The sequence below is a fragment of the Lissotriton vulgaris genome, chromosome 8 (assembly GCF_964263255.1).
Source record: "Lissotriton vulgaris chromosome 8, aLisVul1.2, whole genome shotgun sequence".
Taxonomy (NCBI): Eukaryota; Metazoa; Chordata; class Amphibia; order Caudata; family Salamandridae; genus Lissotriton; species Lissotriton vulgaris.
The window spans coordinates 62,430,737-62,447,904 of NC_141696.1; the positions used below are offsets into that span (position 1 = coordinate 62,430,737).

The 17,168-nt window shown below is 43.7% G+C and overlaps 1 protein-coding gene across 1 annotated transcript; it reads left to right on the top strand.

Annotated features, from left to right (window-relative positions):
* The first annotated feature begins 15,545 nt into the window (after positions 1-15,545).
* Positions 15,546-16,523, top strand: LOC147693387 (olfactory receptor 56A4-like). The gene has a single exon (XM_086935950.1). The coding sequence runs from the start codon at positions 15,546-15,548 to the stop codon at positions 16,521-16,523; it is 978 nt and encodes a 325-aa protein (XP_086792076.1).
* The last annotated feature ends 645 nt before the right edge of the window (positions 16,524-17,168 follow it).

Sequence of the window (17,168 nt, forward strand, 5' to 3'; positions counted from 1 at the left end):
ACCACGCTTCTTTTCTTTCCTAGGTCTCTGAACAGGGTTTCAACTTTTGGAGGGATACAGTAGATGTAAAATCTATCTGGGGAACTAAAGGTTGGCAGGTTCAGTGAACTGAGGCTTTATTTAGGGCCTGTTTAATTCCACAACAAATGATTTTTCTGAACAAATCTATACAACCAAGGCCGGACTGGCCATAGGCACCAGGCATTTTCCCAATGGGCCGCCAGGGTGGGGGATTGTTTCTGACCCAGGGGGGCTGTTTTTGATATTGGGGTCTGGTTTGCGTTATAGCTGCAATATTGACCTCCGTATCAAAAGCTGTGTATTTTACGTGCATCCTCCACACCGGCAGCCAGGCATACTCACTTGCCAGGGCTGGTTTGCGTTCCCAGTCCGGCCTTGTATGCAACAGACAACATGCGTTGGCTTGGCCAAGATAAAGTATTTGAACACACCAGGTGTTCCCATTCTTACACGATTTGACAACTGGCAGTAGTTAACACCATATGATGAAAACACTATTGACAACATGCTGCGTAAGAGTAACCACAACTCATCAGATCCTAATTGGAAGAGTTAGTTATTTTGTCTGCTAGACACTAAGAAATGTCAGAATAGATTATTTGGTAACAGCAAGGGATTTACAACCAGTAGGCCGGACATGCGATATGTGCAGAGTGACCATTCGGAGAAGGTAACAACAAACATTTTTGGGAAGTTGTGCCTTGATTCGCTAAAATCCTTGACACTATCACAGGTACAAAAGCACTTGTCCCTTTTATCTGATGACCTGGACTTACAGGACGTCTTAATGGGTCCTTGGAAACCACATCAGAAGGGCTTCCTTTATGCTTTCTATAAAGAGATATGGAAAATGTCTCAACAAGAAGCTGATGAAAGGCTGAATAAGATTGCCTGGGACCACTAAGAACAGGCTCTTGCAATCGTGGACAACGGTGTAACTATCTTATCATCTAGAATGTATTCTTTAGGTAATATTGTCTCATCACAATGGATGCGCTTCAGAAAGACTTGTCTGCATTACAACAAGTCTATTATGAGCTGGACACTACAGACTATACGTTCTGGCCATATGCTGTGGTGACACATAAACATCAAACATCTGTTTTCACCTTACCATATTTCTGAAAGTCTGGAGAAATTACATTTTATCATTGCTGAGATAGTATCCTTGGATTTGATAATCCATGGCTACATTACACTACCAATCTCGACATTCCACTTTCAGTACTGTCTACAGCACTATCAAGTGGGCAGATATGAAGCATTGAGTGAAAGGCACATACATGAAAAATGGGAGCTTCCTTTCACATTCCGAAGTTGGAATAAAGATACTGAAGTTTTTCGAAGCAGATATGACTGCGAAAATATCTTAAGTGGGTCCCTAGTATGCAAGGATATTTCGCTGCATGAAGCATGCACTTTGCCTTTGGCAAGGTTGTCCTGCTACTTGAAAGGGTCTCCGGCTGCCATCATAGATCTGAATTTATGATTGGTCTTGAATGGGAGTTACCTGAAGTTGAACAGTCAAGGTTTCTGCGGGATGAAACCAGGGATTGCTTATGTGGTGACCATACCTTCCATTGTTACATGCTGTACACAAGTCCTGTTTCCGCTGCCCGTGTAGTTAGGGAGGATGTGCAGTGGCCTTCAATTACTCTTACCAATGTGCATTTTGATGCCCTGAGCAAACTGAAAGCCTCATTATTTAAAAGAGATGTGGCCTTAACTTTGGCCAAGGAGACGTTTGATCTTTAGGTGGTACGTTCCTCTTCAGAGATGCAGGAGCTTCTCCGTTTCAACTTCCCACACTATTTTGTTATTTTTAAGATGTCTAGTAAGAGTGGAATTTTAGGGTTTTTCAAGAGCATTGGCTCTGGGTTGGTCAGCACCTTCCATACCGTGTTTGGAGTTATTCCATACTTTATCCACTCCTTCCTCAGATGCATCTTTAGAGTTCTTCCACTGGTCCTGCTCCTTCCTAGTTGCAGGGATCTTGCTTCTAATATTTATGGTCTGCAATGTATGTCCCAGTTCAAGATCAAATGAAGCAGGAACTGCCTCAGGTCCCGTTGTTTGGCTTGACGCAGACATTAAAGAATTACAGAATGCTTTATCACTACGCATGGAGGCTGACAACTGACAGTCTACTCTTGTTGACATTAACAAAAAACTGGACATATATGCAAAAGAAATTCACGAACGGAATATCAGAAAGTTCTGTCGTGACACTATTGATTATAAATTAGACAAGGTGTATACGTGGGCGGAGATGTATGCCCAGAAACGTACTTGGAACAAAACTGGCACAACCTCACCTGAAGAAAGTTTGGTCTCTATCAGTGACACACAACTAACCCGTTCTCCAGCTCCTTCAATGTCAGGCACTGTTAATAATCCTGTTGCACCAATTGCCACGAAGGTGTCTTTTTTAGAGGCAAGCCCAGCTGCAAACAATCCTCCAACACAACCCAATGTAGAAACCACCAAACCCGGGGAGGTCACAGATTCAACAAAATCAGGCAGACCAGGTCGTCAGAAGAAACATTAGTGATAAATATTTTGTAACACAAGTTGTCTAACAGTCAAATATCTGTTTTAGAAAAAGGCAGTTCTTTTGTTCTGACCTTTCACTCTAAGGCACTTGATTCAGCGGTGGCACTGTATAAGTTCACTAGAAAATTGCGTTTACGATTTTTTTTTCTAATTTGAATCTTTAACCCACCAGTGTGCAGCAGCCTGAATATAGAGAATTCTAACCTAAGAGTACTTTCATCTCCCCTGTCTCACACAAGATCATAGACACTTTTGAGACTTTAGTTAGACAGGATTTGTCAAAACTACTGGTTCATTCGTCCTTCCACGCCAATCTATCTCAACGCGAGAGGTTAGCCTTGTCAGAACTTAGAAAGAATGAACATTTGCATTTCACTAAAGCTGATAAAGGGGGTGCACTTGTTGTTATGGTTAAGAAATTCTATGAAGACAAAATAGAAGCAATTCCTATGGATGATTCCACTTACATTCCTTTGTTGAATGACCGCACAGACTAGTCTGTGACTTTACTGGTTTCCATATTGACTCATGCTAAGGAGATGGGATGGATCTCTGACAAAAAAACATTTTTGACTACCAAATTCCCTCGTAGACCAGGGTTATACATGTTACCTAAGATACATAAAGACCTAACGAACTAACCGCTCAGACCTATTGTGTCTGAGTGTGGTTCTTTACATGAACCTCTTGGTCAGTACTTAGATACATTCCTACAGCTGATCGTTCAGGCAGGTAGCACCTACCTTCAAGACACCACAGATTTGTTGCAGATTCTCAATGAAGTTCAGATTCCCATGGTTGGTGAGATTTGACTATGCACAGTAGATGTGGTAGCACTGCCACCTCCATCCCGCACATGTGAGGCATAGAAGCTATTGAGCGGGTTTTATTGCATCATGAAGTATCTGGCGTTAAAAAAATATTTCCGTTGGAACTTTTACATTTTTGTTTATTTCACTGTTATTTTAAGTGGAAAGATCGTTTTTATCTTCAATCCAATGGTACCTCCATGGGTTTTTCTGGAGCGCCCAGCTACGCCAACATCTTCATGTCCAAATTTGAAACTGAACATATATTATCTAACCCCAACTGGCAAAGGAATATGGTTTTATATCGTCGCTATATAGACAATATATTAATCATTTGGCATGGTAGACCCACTGATTTGCAAGCTATGGTCTGTGAGCTCAACACTAAGAATCCCAGGATTCAATTGACTTCTTCCATTGATTCCAAGATGATTTCTTATCTAGATGTCTCTATTTAATTGAACTGGTCACAGATCAATTACAGAGTCTTTAAGAAAAGTACAGACAGGAACAATGCTCTTCTGTATCAGAGTTTTCACCCTTGGTCCCTTAAACAGCACCTTCCGTATTCACAGTTTACCAGGATCAGACGTCTCACATCTGACCCTGGTTTAAGTTTACAAAGGATACAGGAATACAAGAAACTATTTATGGCCAGGGGATACCCTCATGAGATTGTGGATCAAGCTGAAATTAAGGCATTGCGAGTGGATAGAAATAATTTACTTGAGAAAAAGACCCACCAGCAAACCACACCTAGAGAAGTGTTTGTTTCTACTTTTTCATCCAAGTCGCAATTGATCAAAAAGATTGTGTTAAAACGTTGGGAACTACTTCAAACTGAATCTAATTTTCAAGGTTTATTTGTTAACCCACCATTGTTTGTATATAAACGGTCTAGAAACCTGAAAGAAATATTGACATCCCGTTACCTAATATTGCAACCTCACACAAAGGCATGACTAAGTGCCAAAATTGCTCCTATTGTAATAATGTGTTAACAGGGCAATCAATTACCCACCCAAGATCGGGCAGAAATATTAAGTTGAATTTTCTGCTCCCTGCAATAGCACTCATGTTATTTATGTGATTAAATGCCCTTGCGGCTTAAATTATGTTGGTAAGACTGAGAGGGCCTTAAGAATTTGCATCACAGAACATAAAAGCAGGATAAGCACTAAGACTTTAAGCTCCTCTTTGGCAAAATACTGGTCTGATCGTGGTTGTATGACGATCCATCGCGTGCAACGTCCTCGCGCGCGTTCGCATCGCGGACAAAACATCGCAATGGCACTTACATCGGCCATTTTCTCATCGCACGACGTTGGGCCGCAAATGCGGCCTTGAAACAGGATCGCGTGTCACATCGGCGACATAACATCGCGCGACATGACAACGCTAGATTTTTTGTAGTTGTACCCGAGAAGCCTTTCTCTCCCGGCTCAGCCGCCCCTCAAGAAAAGTTGATTATTTCCAACACTGATGTCACTTCCCCAGCAGTACAATGCGATAATATTAAAAATGTCTGTCCCTGCTACGGAAACTCATTTTATCTGTGCTGCATCTATTGCAATGCCAAATTTCCTGTCCCTGGCTTTGTTACCCCCACCCTGCGGAAACTAGCTTCTTGTTAATTTGTGGCCAGCCACCTACTCATCCAGCTCACGAACAGATGAATCGATATCAAAACACAATACAGCATTACAACTTTCAGTGCTGCCAGTCTAAAACTACTTACTCCAAGTCCCCCTGAATATTTAAGTCCAAAGGTGGATGCCAATTTAATGCTCACGAACTCCGCCTTTCAACAGGGCGGCGCTCCACTCAGGCAAACCACCTAGCACCCAGAAGTGAACTGAAAGCATGTTCATTCTAACAATCAGGGCACCCCTCTTCAGGAGAGAAGCGCCTAGAAGTAGTGCAGGTCATGCTACTTATATTCACACATCTCATTCATTTTTTTCTTTTATCTAGATCTTCCTTTCCATTATTAAGTTTGAATTCCAACCTTAGGTAAACACAGTTTAGGCAGCTGTTAGCAGGATACTAAACGAAAGCTGAACAGTAGTCCGGCTCAAGGCGGTGTACTCGCACAACTGCAGCATCCTTGACCACGGCTGGTCTCTTTCAGAAATGTGAAAACAGCATCTCTTGCTTCCTCGATAAAGGACAGGCAGCTGTTGGAAATGTGATGTACGCTCTGGTGATGGAAGCTGTGGATCTTGCTGGCAAAGAATATATAGAAAAATAATGGGTCAAGCAAATAGAGGAGCCACATGTGCCTACTTGTGAGGAGTTGTAAACTTGACTGAAAAAATATATATGCTCTTGCTATCAGTGGATGGTAGGAGGCTTGAACCTCGCCTGTCAGCACCAAAGTCTGTGTATGTTTCCGTCAGGCCACATGTTGTTGCAGTGATTGAAGCTGATGTTTCGCTTACTTAAATAAACATACTTCGAAATATGCGCATACTTCGAAATATGCGCTGCTTTGCTTGTTTGTGCTAGCATATGCGCTGCTTCCCATTGTAAGTAAATTCGATGTCATCAGCAATTGTGCTCGCATATTGAAATGACATAAATACACATTCTTCTTTAATAATTGTGCTCGCTTTATTGAACGTGTTGAGCATGTGAGCGACTTAAATAAACATTGTTCTTTTATAAACATTTTTGTTTTATAACTGTGCAAACATGTGCAAATATGTGCTCGCATATTGAAATGCCATAAATACACCTTCTTCTTTAATAATTGTGCTCGCTTTATTGAACGTGTTGAGCATGTGAGCGACTTAAATAAACATTGTTCTTTTCTAATTGTGCTCGCAAAGTGTCAGCATATGCGCTGCTTGCAAGTAAATTCGATGTCATCGTTACCGATGTAATAGTCAATGCGATGCACTTGCATGCGTCCTGATGGCATGCGATGTGATGACGGGCACGATGTAATCGCCTCGTTGAAATGTCAGTGCGATGCGATGTATATCCGATGTAAGGGGCGCTTCCCCTGATCGTCAGCATACCATCGCACAACTCAGATTTAGTGTCATTGAAGTCATAGAACCACTACCTGGTCGTGACTTATCTTGTTTGCTTATACAGCGTGAAACACATTGGATTTGGTTTCTGGAAACCATTCACCCTAATGGGTTGAATGACAAATTTGAATTGTCGTGCTTCTTGTGAATATATTCTTTGCAACTCTCCTTCTTCTTGGTTGATGTACAGGCGTTGATACCCTTTTATGTTTTATTTTGACTCATTTCGTTTTGTATAGGCAGGGTTTTTCATTAGTTATGTATAGGCAGGTTGAAGTGTCGATTATATTTTAATTTTGCTGACTTGATTAGGTGTTAATTTTTGTTTGCTGCGTTTTTGCTTTGTTTCATTTCACTTTTAGATTTTGTTTATTCTAGAATGGTTTTTTGAGTGTAGCACTATTTTTCCCACACCGAGTACTTCTATATCTCTTTGTTTACTTTGTAGTCCTTTTTTGACTGTGTTGTCTGTCATGCTCGTCTCTTCAACGAGCGCTCACTGGGTTGACTTCTTTGGTATAGTCCTGTTTCTATTGCCACTAGCACTCCGGGTACGCACAGCAACTTTTTTTAATGATGGGAAGCTCGGACCAGGTTCAGCGTCTTTGCCTGTAACTCCGGCTGGAATAAACTTGTGTGATTCACTCGTTGGATGCACTGCTTTGTGCTTTGGTAAGATTTACTTCTCAGGCATTTTTATATACGTTCACACTTGTAGCCTGCCGCACTTACTTTAGCACATTTTTCTTCCGCAGATTTTACACCTCATGCACGTCTATCTGCATTTAGCATTAGAGGTAAATTTCATGTATTTCACTTCTTTTAGGCACAGTGGGCACTTTTTAGACTGTTTTCGGACATTGATCGTGTTCCTTTTTATTTTACAGTTGGCACAGTCCTTGTGCCGATAACTATTATCGCGTCGTGATTTTGGCATACACTTGAGGTATTCCCTCTGTTCATTTGTTTTCTTCCGCACTGCATGCGGGTATTCACCTGAGCTTACCTCAATTCTTAGAGTGCACGTTTTTCCCCTTTAACGCTATTTTCTTTCAAGCTCTTTCAGTAGCATTTTTCAGTGTGGGTATAATGCTGATTTCGAGCACTATCGCTTGTCTACATGAGCTCCATCACAATTTAATATATTGTATAAATCGTGGTGTATGATTGTTGACATTCATTGTACTTATGGTCATTATTGATGTTCTCGATTCCCCCTCAGGAAATGGCCTCCCGGTAAAGACTAGGCCCCCCTCCTGGTGTTCACTTATGGAACCAGCCACACAGGGTGTCCTATGGGGTAATATAGCCTTTCAATAGTGATAAACGAATTTGGCGGTATTTAACTATCAGGACATGTTACACACACCAGTTTATGTCCTACCTTTCACATACACTATACCCTGCCTAGGTGGGCACCTTGGGCCTACCATAGGGTTGCCCTATATGTAAGAAAAGGAAAGGTTAGGGCCTGGCAAGTGAGTGCACTTGCCAAGTCAACATGGCAGTTAGCAAACTGTGCGTAGGCACCGCGGTGGCAGGCCTGAGACATCTTTTCAGGGCTACTTATGTGGGTGGCACAATCAGTGCTGCAAGCCTACTAGTAGCATTTGATTTTCCAGCCCTGCTACACTAAGTGCACTTTACTAGGGACCTACTGGTAAATCAAATATGCCAATCATGGATAACCAATCACAATAACAATTTACACGGATAGCATATGCACTTCAGCATTGATCAGAAGTGGTAAAGTACCCATAGTCCTATAGCCAAAGAACACAGTTCAGGAAAAACTTGGAGGAAGAAGCAAAATGTTTGGGGATAACCCTGCAAAAAGGGCCATTTCCAACAATGCCCTAGTGTGAAGTTTTTTGGAGAAGGTAGGGCACAGCCTATTGATTTGTAAGTGGGGCTGCACTGAGCTCCAACCCACATTCTGCCAATGTTTGCCCATGTTGGCATAACTTAACCCACTATTGTATGGGTGTCTGGTATGAATATACAAAGGGCAGCTGTCAACTAAATCCAGTCATGTGAACCATAAACACGCTTCAGACACTAAATAACTAGGGCAGGAAAATGCCAATTTTTTAAAACTAGCAATTTCAAAATATAACATAACATCCAAATTTACCATTGAAGAGGATTTTAAATGAGAAATTCTCAGACACCAAACATAAATCCCCTACCTGCTCCCAATCAAAGGTTAGCAGTTATTAAATGTAATGAGGCAACCCAATGTTATCCTGTGGGAGAGGTAGGTAGGCATCACAGTAGTGAAAAATGAACTTGTGAGTTTTTCACTACCAGGACATGAAACACTTAAAAGTACATATCCAAACTTTAAATTTCATGTATATGTAATAAAAGGGGATTTTAAGGATTGGCAAAGGTATTATTTTGCCAAGTCGAACTGGGAGTTTAAAGCAACATACAGGCCGCAATGGTAGACCTGTGACACATTTTAAAGGCCTACTTAAGTGGATGGGCAATAAGTGCTGAAGGTCCACTAGCTGCATTTCATTAACAAGCCCTGAGCATATAGTATACCAATTTACTAGGGGCATATATGTAAATTGAATATGGTAATCTGGGGCCGTATTACATAAGGTATTTGTGCCCGTTTTGTGCGCACCAGTGGCACTTTGGTTTTATAGAAGGGGGTGCAAACACTTGTGCACCCCCTTCTATAACACCGACCGAGCTGGTGCACTTAAAGCACCAGCGCTATCAACAGAGGGTGTTCCCTTATTTGCCTAGGGCCCGGCCCTATGCAAATGAGGGAATTCCTTTGATTCTGTGCCCGCGCCATATTACAGACACGGGCACAAAGTCAAAGAAGCCATCAGGAGGCTCACTGACAGTGCACCATTTAAAAGATGGCGCACTGTCAGTGTGCCCCTGTAGTCAGCCCTCTGCAAGGGGTAAAGGGCCCTCCAGACATCCCCTTGCAGGCAGGTGCAGTCACTGACTGCACCGGCCTGCAAGTGGATCTCTAATCCCTGTTGAAAGTTCAGGCACTGAGAAAATCGGAGCAGCTGTTCCATGTTTTCACATGAATGCGCTGTGCTACGGGCAGCACAAGTGTGCGGCTGCCCACAGGGCAATGCATTCCCATAATGGGGCGCCTTGACATTGTTTGCGCCCAGCCCACCTTTTCAAAGATGCACTCGGTGCATATACTGCCAATATGTAATACAACCCCAGGTGTAAGTCAATTTTACCATGTGTTAGGGAGTGAGAACAAGCACTTTAGCAGTGGTAAACAGTGGTAAGTTGCACAGAGTTTTAAGGCCTGCATAAACGAATTCCAAAAAATAGGAGGGGTGAAGGCAAAAGGTTTAGGGGTTACCCTGCAGAGATGACAAAGTCCAACAGTCAGGACCTCTAAAAATAATTTTAATTGAATTTAATAGATTTAATATGATGAACAATTTAATTTAAAGTCAATAATGCAACAAAAAAATATATATATTGTACTATGATTATTATATATAAAATTAATTCACAATAATATTCATTGTAAAAATGTTTTACACATTTTTCCTAGCTTAATAAACTATTTTTAGTTTTACCTATACCTATACTTTACCAAATAAAGATCTCCACCTCAACTGTGGAGTCTTCCTGTGGTATAGGCAACATTTTAAAAACGTATTTCGCTAAGAAAGAATTAGGCAGTCGGCACCACAGCTGGCACACTCAGACAAACACAGTTGTATGCTTTCCATTACCAGCAGCGCTCATAATAAGCTCTGTAAGGATGCTAGAGTCTTGAAACCTAAACCTGCTGCAATGCACTAACCACTAGACACCTGTGACTGAGAAAAGCTCACTCCCCAGGCATATTAGGCATCTGACATTCACCATCAGCTGGCGGGAACCATTGCTTGCTCACTTAACCCCTTCGAGGCTGATGACGAGCTGGGCTCGTCATGGTGTAGCCTCCTCAAACACTGATGACGAGCCCAGCTCGTCATGAACAATGGGTTTTTTAAAAAGTCAGCATTCCAGCAGAATCAGAGCAGCGCGCATGTGGTTAAGGTTGTAAGTCAGCCACCTAAGTGGAAGACCTCAGGTTTGCCAGAACATCAGCCTTTCGGTCAGAGCACATGGCGGTGGGGAAGAGATGGGTGTCTTTACAGCACTTTGCAGGATGCCCACTAAGGTGCATCTTTTAAAGAACAAGGAGCATATTTATTATTAATTCATGCAATGCAGAGCTACGCAGGAACTTGCTGTGCTGCTTTGCATGAAAGGGAGAGAGCAGAAATGCTCCTCATTTAAGATATGGCGAAATTCTGCTCTCCCAGAATGCGGAAAACATGGAAAGAGGATATAAGAAGGAGAAATAAAGATATTTTTTCTCACTACTCCTCTGTCAAGTAGGTGCAGCATTTTGGCATAACCCCAGGTTTACAGGTCATTGTAAATCTGGGTTTGCCTCAATGTATCTGGGTGGATGCATGATAATGCCCAATTTCCACCCATGTAATGCCTCCCCAACACAAGGTAATGCAACACATAGCGCTGCCTTGCGTTAGTTTATATGTACTAAACCATGCAAAGCCATACAAAGTGGCTTTGTGTGACTAAGGGGGTCATTTGGATTGCGGTTTTTCCGCATCCTCGGGGCCGGCGGAAGCCACCGCCGGCCCAGAGGATGCGGAAAAACCGCAGCGGACTGACCAAGGACCCACCGCCACATTAGGATGGTTGGTGGGTCCTGGTTTCCGTCCGCAGCTTTTCCGCCGCGGCTGGCTTACAACCGTGGCGGAAAAGCTCTGATATGGTGATGGTGTCTCTCAGACACCGTCCGCCATATCAGGATGGGATTTTAAAAGTGCTTTTCCGCGGCGGGTTTTCCGCCGTGGAAAAGCATACGGATCTTCACCTAGGGGGCCCGTTGCGGGCCCCCTAGGTGAAGGGGGGGTGGGGGGTGCACATGGGGGGTACCTATGGTACCCCCCTGCATTTGCATGCAGAAAGCGGCAGGCACCGCGCGGTGCATGCCTCTTTCTGCATGCAAATGCAATGCGTGCATTTTTAACATTGCCGCGGGTGCAGCTTGAAGCTGCACCCGCGGCAATGTTAAAAATAGAGGATGTGACCGCAACCCTTGCGGTCACATCCTAATTGCACAGGAGGGAACTCCGCATGCCATGCGGAGGTTCCCTCCTGCTCTGGGGTCGCGGACGGACGCAAGTCCGTCCGCGATTCAAATCGACCCCTTAGTAAATGCCAAAAGGCACCCTCCTCTCTTTACCAGTCTCTTCTGGTATTATTTTCTCTCACTCCACCATCAGGAGTTAACTAGAATCACAAGATGTTTCATAGGCATTAGATTCAAGCCTGAGAATAGGCCAGGTCCTGAATAAGAACAAAGGAGGGCCCCTGAAAAAAGGATAAAGAGTTGCTCACCGGAGGGAAACCAAACAATCAAAGTAAAACAAGCAACAACTGCTTCCACATTAAGTTTGAAATAGGCACAGCTCTCTAAATATATATGATCATGAGTCAGCCCAATACAATTTATATTTTACTTTTTAATATGTATTCATACAAATTCATAATTTACTGTATTCTCTGTTTGGCCCAACTTCTATGTTTGTTTAAATATTTACCATTGTCAATAGATGAACTATAACAATAGATGTATTTTTTACTTGAAGAAAATTACTATGTATGTCTATGTATGCCAATATAATATTGGCCTATTGATTCTGCACTTTAATATACATGGAACATTCATCTAATGTTTTTAATGTTTGGTCTGTTTGGTCTTTTAGTGTGAGTGGGAATGAGTGATTCTCACTCTAAGTATGTGGTTGCTTTGGGTTTTCTTTTCGTTTATACTCTGTTAGGGAGCTCATTAATAAGTCTATTGATCAGAATTGTTGAAATTATATGAATATATGCATTGGTCTGACTTGCTTTACTTCGAATGCTAGGCCCGGTACTGATCCACCAGCATACAGTGAAATTAGAGAAGGCAATCCCAGGAAGAGAGCCCGCCTTCCCCGCCCCTGTGACTGTTCAATCTGTGGTGTTTTTGAATTCACTTCTGAAATCAGCTCATTTAGTACTGCTCTTCAGGGGTGTAGATTTCATTGGGTGTAGTAGGTGCAGCGGGACTGGAGGGCTGGCGGTTTCCACCTAACTCAACCTAACCCTATCCACCTAACCCTGATTATTGCTATATTTCATAGTACACACAGCCAAAAGGGGGCATCATTAGTTATGTGCACTAGGGTCCAAGACACACTCGCTAGACCGCTGCTTCTCTTAGGATTCGATTACGAGTCTGGCAGTCTGACGACTGTGAGGTAGTGGCGGTCTCCGCATCACATTACAACCCTAGTTGCTCTAGAACAGCCAGCTCCACCAGGAGCGGTGGCGCTGTGGTACAGAGGTATCTATATGCTTGGTGGGACCACCGACGTCCCACCAAGTATATAACGACTTTTATCACTGCCACTGTTTTAAGGAAGGGTTTTCCTCCATCAAAACAGTGGCAGTGGAGAACAAAATGGGGCCCTGCAGGGCCCCTTTGTGCCACACGCCTCATGGATTCACACAAGGGGGCACAACATGTGCACCCCTGTGTGCATGCACAGAAGTTTCAGAACGGCATGGTCTTTTCAGTCCATGCCATGCTGGTACTTCTTTTGCTGTTCCCATTGCAGTGCCTATTTTATAGGCACCACCATGGAAACGGCAAAGGAAATTCCCCGCAATAACAAATAAGAGAATTATTGGGCAGGTGGTCCTCTCATTGGTTTGGCAGTTCGGCAGCGGAGCAGTCCCACCACCACACCATCAAACTCATAAAAGGGCACTTAGGGCCCCATTAGGATGGCGGGCGGATTGCACCCGCCAGGCTGGCGGTAGCCACCGCCAGCCTGGTGGGGTAAATCCGCCTGCCATCCTTCCCTGTATTCCCCCCGCCATATTAGAATGGCGGGGGGACCACGGCGGAGCAAAACACCGCCCGCCACTTTTCCGCCCCGTTTGCCTTGCGGCCGGGGCGGAAAACGAGTAACATGCAGGCGGTGTCTGTCAGACACCGCCCGCAATATTACAATGGGCATTTTTCAATGCCTTTCCGTGGCAGCAATGCCGCCACGGAAAGGCATGCGGTGTTCACTCTGGGGGCCCCCTATGGGCCCCCAGAGTGAAGGCCAAAGGGGGGTGGCACACGGGGGGTACCTGTGGTACCCCCCTGCATTTACATAATCAAAGCAGTAGGCACCGCGCAGGGCCTGCCGCTTTGATTATGTAAATGCTGCAAAGCATTTTTAGTATTGTGGCGGGCGGAGCACAGAGCTCCGCCCGCCACAATACTAAAAATACAGGATGTGCCCGCCACAGTGGCGGGCACATCCTAATGGTGCGTGTGGGACCCCCGCCCTTAGGGCGGGCGGTCCCGATTTCCGATAGGATGGCGGGCGGGCAAAGCCCGCCCGCCATCCTAATGGGCCCCATTAGGCTTTGCCCGCCCGCCATCCTATCGTCCCGCATGCACCATTAGGATGTGCCCGCCACTGTGGCGGGCACATCCTGTATTTTTAGTATTGTGGCGGGCGAAGCTCTGTGCTCCGCCCGCCACAATACTAAAAATGCTTTGCAGCATTTACATAATCAAAGCGGCAGGCACCGCACGGTGCCTACCGCTTTGATTATGTAAATGCAGGGGGGTACCACAGGTACCCCCCCGTGTGCCCTCCCCCTTTGGCCTTCACTCTGGGGGCCCACAGGGGGCCCCCAGAGTGAACACTGCATGCCTTTCCGTGGCGGCATTGCCGCCACGGAAAGGCATTAAAAAATGCCCATTGTAATATTGCGGGCGGTGTCTGACAGACACCGCCTGCATGTTACTTGTTTTCCGCCCCGGCCGCTAGGCGATCGGGGCAGAAAAGTGGCGGGCGGTGTTTTGCTCTGCCGTGGTTCCCCCCGCCATTCTAATATGGCGGGGGGAATACAGGGAAGGATGGCGGGCGGATTTCCCCTGCCAGGCTGGTGGTGGCTACAGCCAGCCTGGCGGGGGCAATCCGCCCGCCATCCTAATGGGGCCCATAGTGTTCATAATCTCACACACAAACAATCTCTGCATAAACCAAACTTCAGCATCTCTGGTGCTTATGCATGTGAAATGGCTTCTACCTAGCCATTAATTCAACAATCTATAGGGAAAAGGGGATAAAGAATAAATACATTTATGTTGAATACAATTTATGGATACTGGTTGTTAGCTGAATAGTGCAACATCTGGTAAATTTATGTAAAGCAAATTTTCCTGAAGCATAAATATTAGAAATGTGAAGTAAAGAGAAACATGATAGCAATAGAATAATCTTTTGTTAAGCCGACATGTATCAATAATGGTGGAAGCAAAGGGTATGGAATAAATTGTCTGCCAAATGTTTTGGAAAACAAAATGGGCCTAATTCACATAGATGGGTGTATAAGTAAACGTGACTTACTCTTATAGTACTCCTGGCTTACTTAGGAATTTCAGGATTAAGCCATGAACAGTCTTGATTTACTTCTGGTATTCAAGAAAGAAAATACATTATTCAGATCCATAACTACAAATTCTGATTTAAATCAGTATGGTTCATAATCACTGAAATGCCCAACATGCTCAAAAACTGGAATGGAGGCACATTTGCATGATGAGGGCCAAACACTCTGGAGAAGTAACATTAGCCCATATTAGAATTGCCTGCATTTGGATCAATCTGTGAAGAGAAAAGTGCTCTTACATGGTACCATTCAGCACTAGGTTTATAGAAAAGTTGTGAAGGTTTGGAATTAAATGTTAAGGTTTGTGTTCTACCAGCAGATAGAATCACTGTGCTTCCCATGCAAATACTTGCTGAGCAACTTACTCAAAATATTCAATGTCAATATTGTGCACATGCAATCAATAGTTTCCATGGCTGATTTCTTTTAAATCATCTTCTCCTTCCTAGTTTATTAGGAGTGCCAGATATGAATAGATTGATACATTTGAGAGAATAAAGATCAAGTAATTAAAATAGCCAGGGTCTGTGCAGGCAATTCCATAATAGCATATATCTATTTATTGTTCTAATTGCAGATGCTGATGTGTTAATATACTATGCTTACTATCAACAACACCGCATCTATGCAAATCTCCACCCTTTTGTTGATCTGCTTTCCAGGATTCCAGATATGGCAACATTGGCTTTCTATCCCTCTGACCCTTCTATACCTCCTTGCCATGGGTGCCAACATCATGATACTAGCAGTCATACATAGAGAGAGGCAACTTCATGAACCCATGTACTATCTCATTGCTTTACTCGCGGTCTTAGACCTGGTACTGTGTACATCCACCATACCGAAAACCCTGGGTATTTTGTGCTTCGGCTGGACGGCCATTGATGTACCCACCTGCTTCCTTCAGATGTACATTATGAACAGTTTCCTTGCATCACAATCTGGTGCATTTCTGGTTATGGCCTTCGACCGCCACACAGCCATCTGCAACCCCCTGCGGTACTCTTCAGTCATTACAAACAGCTTTGTTGCTAAAGCCATTCTCTTCATCTTGGTGAGGAACATTTTCTTGGGTGCAGTGCACCCACTTCTAGCCACCCGACTTCATCTCTGCTCTAGTAATGTTGTTGAGAACTGTATCTGCACCGTGGTGTCTGTGGCATCCCTTGCATGCAATGATAGCACAGTCAACAAAGTCTACCAACTCTCTACTGGCTTCATCCTTTTAGGAGGGGACCTCATTTGTATTTTTCTGTCTTACTGCATGATCCTTCAAGTGGTCCTAAAACTTCGGGCAGAAGGGGCAGCAGCTAAAGCCTTCAGCACCTGCACACCTCACTTTATTCTCATCTCCTTTTTTTACACTCTGCTGCTAGTTTTTATTTTCAGCAACACGATGGAGAAGAAAATTTCACCAGATATTCCCATCTTGCTAAATGTCCTTCACCTCGTGCTACCACCTGCTCTCAATCCAATTGTTTATGGACTGAGGACCAAAGAGATTAAACAAGGCGTCATCAAAATGATAGGGAAAGGAAGAACTGATCTTAGGGTGAAAGAGGACACAACAGACTAGAGCATGAGGTGGGTAACCTGTTGCTTCAAAACCTGCCTTACCAAGAGCTAATGCTCAAAGAATCAGGAACAGAAGATCATGCTACACAATGTATTCCATTTCTTATTTCCATCAGGGATCCTTTTTCATTGCTTTTCATTTGCTTATATATGTCCAGAACATTTGGCAAGGCGCTGAATAAATACAAGGTGGAAAAAATAGGAATGTAAACGAAAGCCATATCAGGATAACATATGAACAACTTTACAAGAGAGTAAAGGAAATGTAAGGTAGGGCATCACTGATGAAGGAGTATGGGAACTGCAAGCCTAAGGGGAAAGAAGTGAAAAAAGTAACACCAGATGCGGCACAGAGAGGTCAAGCTGATACAAGCTAGAAGTGAGAGCCACACGGCAGATTGTGGCTGGGGGATATTCAGATATAAGAGGCAAAGAACAACATAATTGTGAAACGGGAGCCAGTGAAAAAAGGCAGCAGAAGATCTAATGTGCACTGTAGAATGTAAACAAAAAAAGAAGATGACTAGGGTATTACATTTCATTCACAGATTAAAAGCAGAACTTGATTGAGGAAGAGAAGCTAAAGGCAATCGGAGATAAAATGGAAGGAGTGGGTTGGATTGATTGGGGAAGACTTACATCTCAG